Source organism: Berghia stephanieae, chromosome 11 (assembly GCF_034508935.2).
Source record: "Berghia stephanieae isolate SIO BIC M18660-M18661 chromosome 11, UCSD_Bste_1.3, whole genome shotgun sequence".
NCBI classification, from domain to species: domain Eukaryota; kingdom Metazoa; phylum Mollusca; class Gastropoda; order Nudibranchia; family Aeolidiidae; genus Berghia; species Berghia stephanieae.
Window position 1 is genome coordinate 10068122 of NC_088370.1, and position 7500 is coordinate 10075621.

General features: G+C 38.0%; 1 protein-coding gene across 1 annotated transcript in view; it reads right to left on the reverse strand.

Moving 5' to 3' along the window:
* LOC144956327 (uncharacterized) overlaps nt 1–294 on the reverse strand; it is a 16189-nt gene extending 15895 nt beyond the window's left edge. The window contains exon 1 of the mRNA XM_078886824.1: nt 102–294. Within this exon, the coding sequence (XP_078742950.1) occupies nt 102–219 (118 nt within the window). The 5' untranslated portion in view covers nt 220–294. The remainder of the gene's footprint in view (nt 1–101) is intronic.
* Nucleotides 295–7500: the final 7206 nt, after the last annotated feature.

The window sequence follows — 7500 nt, forward strand, 5'->3', positions numbered from 1 at the left end:
TGAAGAAGAAGAAGAAGAAGAAGAAGAAGAAGAAGAAGAAGAAGAAGAAGAAGAAGAAGAAGAAGAAGAAGAAGAAGAAGTAATGTATGAAACTCATTTACCTGACACAGGCCTTCGCATCTTATTTAAGTAGTTCCTTAGCATCGGATTTCCAACTACGTCCTCCCTCTTGTCCATTGGGTCAGTACTGGGTATTATAGATTCTTGGGGAAAAGGCATTTTCCAATGAAATCAACACTATACAGGTATCTCTACAAACGTTATTGAACGTCAATAAAACACTCACAATGACACAAAGTCAAGAGAAAATACGTCTCTTTCAAAAATACAAATTAGTCATAAAAGCCAAAACAAGGTTGTTTAGAACAGGTCCGTTCACAAATTTGATTTAATGATGCACAAAAATTCCACACACAGTTAATGACATAAATTACAGAAATATAATTTTTATGGTAACAATCCAAGGTTTAACATTTATCGGGAATATGAGAACGTTGTAAAATCGCTGTGATTCGCAAGGCGTCTGAAATCTAGAATGAGCTCGAATCGAATTAAATTTTGGACCGTGGTCATCTTAAGAATCTAATCAATCGTTGACCAATCAATCGAATAGGCTCCACCCACTTCTCTGGCACGCGTCAGGGATTACGGCTGATTTAGTGACCACGGGTAAATTCTTTCATCTATTCATGATTTAGAGTTCTATTGTCAACGTTATATAAACAAATTGACTTTTGCAACGCGAGTCCTTCATTAAGTCAGACGTTGTGTTTTGAGTGTCGGCGTGTCAGGTCGGACCATATTGCCGTCTTCTAACAACAACAGAAATATCCCATTGTCTTGGATCGGGTGTCAGGGGCGGTGATTTCTTTGATTGTTGGGTGAGTACTGTCCCTTGTTTACAGTATGGTCGCTGCCATCCCAGTCAATCAGCCTTTCATCTATTCAGGAGTTAGGTCTCTATGAGTAACTATAAAGAAACAAGCTTAACTTTTGTAGGATTAGCTTGTTGAAAAAGAAATAAGTTTATTCGTTGTGAGGCTGTATGGTCTTATGATATGACACTAATTTCGGATCAGGAGGCCCTGGGTTCGAGCCTCGCCGGCGCATAGTTGAGACCTTGGAAAAGGCTCTTTACTCATATTCTCTCACTGTACTCAGGTTTAAAAAAGAGTACCTAGCCGTTAACAGTGTTGTCTCTGTCCGAAAAAAAATTATTGTAATATCGCCTAACGGGCGTCATGTCTCGTCCTACATGATAAGTGTTGGTGCTGACCATAGACCCCTTTATAAAGCACATTTAGTGTATATTACGAAGTTTCAAAGTTTATTCAATCTTAGGCTTTCGCCGTAAACTCAACTAAAAGCTCAATTATATTCCTTAAGATTATTAATCTTTTTTGTTAAGTTGGATGTAAAATAATCATGAGTAATGTTTCGACTAAAAACATTTCTTTAAAATATTTTTAAAAACTTGAGCTTTTATATAGCGCAATATCCACTAAATGTGTTCAAAGCGTTTTACAAATTTTGGTCACTGACCTACAGCAACACGTAACATATGGAATGAGACATGATGCCTATTAGGCGATACTACATTTTTCTTTTCCGACAGAGACATCGCTGTTAGCGGCCATGTAATAATAATAATAATAATAATACACATTTATATAGCGCTCATTCTCGTGTAAAACACAAGCTCTGGGCACTTTACAATATAAATATCAATTTTAAGTGAAAAAATAAAAAAATAAAATAATAACAACAATAACAATTCATAGCCAAATCAAGGATTCATATAGAGTCAAGAAAAACAAATACAGTAAAAATGTGTCTTGAGATTCTTTTTAAAAGTAGGTAAAGACTTGCACTCCCTCAGACCACGTGGTAGTTCATTCCAAATCTTGGGGCCGAAACAAGCAAACGATCTATCACCAAATTTTGTTCTTGATCTTTTTTCCGAAATTTTCGTTTGGTCATTACATGATCTTAAAGTGTAATTTTCAAATTTACACATGACCACGTGATCTGTGAGATATGCCGGTGCTATACAGGCCAAACACTTATAAACAAGACACGCTGCTTTGTAATATGTGCGCTTTTCAATGGGCAACCAGTGGAGAGAGGCCAACAAAGGGGTTGCATGATCAAATTTTTTTTTGCCAAAAACTAATCTTGCTGCACTGTTTTGCAGTAGTTGCAATTGTTTAATAGAAGCCTGAGGCAAGTTGACAAGCAGCGAGTTACAATAGTCTAGTTTCGAAAAAATGAGGGAAACAACCAATGTTTTACATGTTCCAATTGCAATATACTGACGGATCGAACTGATTTTCTTCAATTGAAAGTATAAAGATTTACAGAGAGCAGAAATGTGAGCTGACATTTTCATTTCTGAATCAAAATAGACACCCAAATTTTCACAGTCTTTGAAACTTTGATCTTTTCACCCCCAATCAACACCTCAAGACCATCATTCACCTTCAACTGCCCTCTATTTCCCACAATCATCACTTCTGTTTTTGACTCATTCATTTTCAACTTGTTTGCATCCATCCACTCTTTCACATCCGTCACACATTCTTCCACACGTTTCACAATATTTTCGAGATTTTTAGTTTTATCAGTAGCATAAAGTTGCGTATCATCTGCATAGAGATGATAGCGCAGCCCATGACCAGTGATGACATTAGATAATGGAGAAGTATACAAAACAAAAAGAATTGGACCCAAAACAGAGCCTTGAGGAACACCAAAAGACAATGTATGTTGACGAGAAAGTTTATCTAAAATCATAACCTGTTGCTTTCTGCCATCTAAATAAGATTCAAACCACTGCAAGACAGTCCCAGACAAGCCAAAGGTTATATTAAGTCGTTTAATGAGAATACCGTGATCAATAGTATCAAACGCCGCCGAAAGGTCTAACAATGTCAGAAGAGAAACAGAACCTTTATCTAAAACATCAAGCAAATCACTCGCAACACAGCACAGAGCAGTTTCTGTGCTGTGGTAAGAACGATAAGCTGACTGAAATTTTTCCCATAGATTGTTTTCATGGAGATGTTGTGAAAGACGTCTGAGTACAACTTTTTCAAGGATTTTAGAAAGAAATGGCAGATTTGAGACGGGACGGTAGTTACTAAGGTCATTTACATCGAGATTTTGCTTTTTTATGAGAGGCTTTACAATTGCATGTTTATAGATATCTGGGACTTGTCCTGAGATAAGTGACTGATTTATAATATAAGTTATGCAAGGTAACAATTCAGGAAGACATAATTTCAAAATATTAGTTGGTAAAGGATCTAAATCACATGACTTCGAGGAAGATGAAAAAATTATTTTAGAAATTTCTTCTTCAGTTGTTTCTTTAAAACAAGAGAATCCCTGTGAACCCGAAAAAAGGGTGGAAATTTATATCTTCATTTTGCACGAGGTCCAAATTGTTCCGAATTTTCGATATTTTTCCCGAAAAGAAATCTGAAAATGCATCCGGCTGCTTTTCTACCGGGATATTAGTGGGTAGACACATGCCCTTTTCTTCCCCTAAAAGTTCCTTTGAAACAGAGAAAAATTCCTTAGTGTCCCTCACTGATGACAGTTTTGTGTTATAATAGTTTCTTTTTGCTCTTTTGCAGGTGGTTTTATACTTATGCTTTTTTGCTATATATATCAGCCGGTCAATCTCAAGGCCCGATTTTCTCCACGATGCCTCTGCATTCCTTTTTTCCCTTTTGGCAGTTTTTTCACTCTGGTTAAACCACGGAGACGGTTTCCTGGAATTTATTATTCTAGTTGTCTTTGGCGCATGCCTGTCGATGACGTTGCGCAGTACCTCTTCTGTTTTCTGTGCTGATGGTATATCCATTCTTCCTAGTTCCTCTGACAGATTGTTTTTGAAGGAACTAATGTCTATTTTTTTGGTATCCCTAGACACTATCTTGACTTTCTTTGCTTTCTCTTTGATGCATTTGAGAGTTGCCAGAATCAGATTGTGGTCTGAAATTTCTTTTTTGATATTTTTAATTGATTCAACAAGCGAGGGTGTGTCAATGATGAACCAGTCCAAGATGTGCCCCAATCTTTGAGTTGGAGAGGTCACTAACTGAGTGAGGCCATGTTCATTCAGCATATTTTTTATAATTTTAACGAGACTATTCTGATCAACATCAAACTGAATATTAAAATCGCCGATATAAATTTTTCGCTTATTTGATGTGTCTTTTGATACAAAATCTGAAAATTCGTCAGCAAAATCATTCTGTCTCAGTTTGTTCTTTTTGCTTGGGGGTGGTCTGTAGATACAAGTGATTAAAAATGAAATTTGAGGGTAGGTCAATGTGGTTTGGACACACTCGAAACTTTTGAACAAAATTGGCCTGTTTTGTATTTTAGACGAAAGAGCGTGTTTGTATATGATGGCGATCCCCCCTCCTGATCGTCCATTTCTTGGGAACGATTCCATCTTGTAGCCGGGAGGTGTCATTTCTTTCATTATAGGTTCATCACCGAACTGACGCAACCATGATTCAGTTATATATAGAATATCGATATCGTGTTGATCTATGACATCGATTATATCGAATGTCTTGTTTCTCGATGACTGTGCGTTAATATGGCCAATACAAATGTTATGATTTCCATGACTTGGTCTTGTGTCATTTGTCAATATTTTTGTTAACGTCTGTGGTGGTCGAGTTGAAAGATGACAGTTCACTGGACGTCGCGGGACTGTTGTTTCAATTACATGTTGTTTACGTCGACCACCACGTTTACAGACAATCTTTTGTTGATTGTAATGGTGTTCACGTTTGAGGTCGGAATGTGTGTTTTCAATTTGTAAACAATAAAAGCGCAGGGTGAATAAAAGTCCAACGACAGCCGACAGTAAAAATTGGTTGTGAGAACGAGTAAAAATGGCGGGGTCTTGGTGAAACATTGTAAAATAGTCCGAAACAATTTCGATAAAAATGATGTCAAAACCGTATAAAATATAATTAAAGCAATATCACAATGGTATCTTACGTGTTGTACAACATGTACTTATTTTATACCTGAGTACGGTGAGAGAGTGTACTTATAGATTCTCTTTGAAGGAGTTAACTGCGCCGAGCGAGGCAACAGTATAGATAATTCTAAGATAACGTCACTCAGGTCTTTGTTGTTGTTTTTTGCCATCCGCGTTTATGAGTAATGCTCACTGAACTGTATTAACCTGACAATAAACGTGCATGGATATACACAGTTTTGTGTGTTGGTCAGTTATACTTCCGGATGGCAATGTTATGAGCTTCTTAGCCAAGCGCATACTATCTATATTTATATTAAGGGAAGTAATCGAGTATTTTTCTTTATTTTTCTCCGCGGCAACAACTTGCTGATCAATGGACGAATAGAGTTCCCTATTCCTGGTTGAATCCTTTATATCGCCCCCTTCCCAATATTCCTATAAGTCCTTGTATCCATCTATTGGAGCGAGACGCTTATGTTTTGACAAAGCCATGACTGGTGTCATTCACCAAGAGCATAGAGGTCTGATGTGCGCTTTACTCCGTTTTAAATCACCAGCAGATATTGAATATTTTTATCTTGAGTAATCACCCCCCCCCCCATCCCCAACCAAAAAAAAGATAGAGGGGAAGATGAGCAGCTTGGCTTGTTTGGTGGTTTATCGTCGGAGTAACTTCCCTTTGCTCCTAGGTGTATCTACCATCGTTGGGAATACCCCAAGTAGTTTTCAAGTAGATTTTATACGATGGTCGATGATGTCAAATGCTACCGAAATATATTTTTATATATTAATAATAATAATAATAATAATAATAATAATAATAATAATAATAACAATAATAATAATAATAATAATAATAATAATAATAATAATAATAATAATAATAATAATAATAATAATAATAATAATAATAATAATAATATATTGATAATAATATTTTTATAATTATTAATATTATTATCATTTCTAAATTATTATTATTATTATTATTATTATTATTATTATTATTATTATTATTATTTAGTAGTAGTAGTAGTAGTAGTAGTAGTAGTAGTAGTAGTAGTAGTAGTAGTAGTAGTAGTAGTAGTAGTAGTAGTAGTAGTAGTAGTAGTAGTAGTAGTAGTAGTAGTAGTAGTAGTAGTAGTACCCTTTATTGAATATGATATTTTTTTTCCCCTTGCAACATATCTTTAATATACTATTATTAATTTGCGCCTATGTGGTCCGGCGGTATTATCCTCCCCTTGGGGTCAGGATATCTTGGGTTCAGGTCCTGCTCTGATCGGGTGCATAGTGAGTCCGTGGAAAAGACCGGACACTCCTTCATTCTGTTATCCCACCTATAAATAGCCTCAACCTAACGCGGCAAGGCGATCCAACGGAAACGCAAGTCCAGCCACAAGGCGTGGAGCTCTGGCTTTGCGGGTCACGACGTGCTGGATATACGCCCCCCCCCCCCCCCCCCCCCCGCGTATAAGATACTGTCCTTTTGTTGGTTACAGGTAGAGTTATTTGCTTGGCTTTAACCAAGAAAGAACAGTATCTCAAAATATTACCCAGCATATTACGTCAATGAAATCGCCGAGTAACAGAAAAACGCAATATATCATCTACTATTGTTTAATGTTGGAAGACTTCCATTATGTAATAGAAGTAAAGAGTTATGATTGAAAAAAACTAAATGTGTCGATTGCGGCAAAACTGACTGTATCTGGGTCAGCCCAGATAGTGTCCTTTTGTTGGTTAGGGCAGCCCTGTGGTGGCAGAGAGAACGCGTCCCAAATTGATGGCGACACTGAAAGGGCCATGGTTAGGAGATCAATGACCCGATGGAAGGAGGCGTACGAGGCTCAATCGTGGGGACTCGACAAAACCTAGCAAGTAGGAAATGTACGAGACCTCGACGTGAGAACTTGGCACCTCCTTTGAGGGTGGGAGGTGCCCGTGACTTGGACAGGAGTGAGAACCAAGTCTCCTAACAGGTATGAGAAAACTCCTGGCAGGCAGGAGTAATTGGACCCAGACGACACCCGCCGCGTAAACGCGCAGAGCTCTGACCTCCGACGTGGTTGGGTAGGCTGAGTCCTTTGCATCCTGCCTGGTCGTCTGTGCAGGCACAGGCTGGACTCTAAATCCAGTATTGGCACCCGTGTCTAAATTAAATTAAATTAAATTGAGCTTTTTTATATAGCGCAATATCCACTAAATGTGCTCAAAGCGCATTACAAAGGGTCCCTGGTCAACAGCAACATTTAACATGTAGGACGGGACATAACGCCTATTAGGCGATATTACAATTTCTCGGACAAAGACAACGCCGTTAACGGCCAGGTACTCATTTTACACTTGAGTACGGTGAGAGAATGTGAGTAAAGAGTCTTTTCCAAGGACTCAACTATGCGCCGAGCGCGAGGCTCGAACCCAGGTCCTTCCGATCCGAAAGCGAGTGTCATACCACTAGACCACATAGCCGCACATAGTCTAGGAGA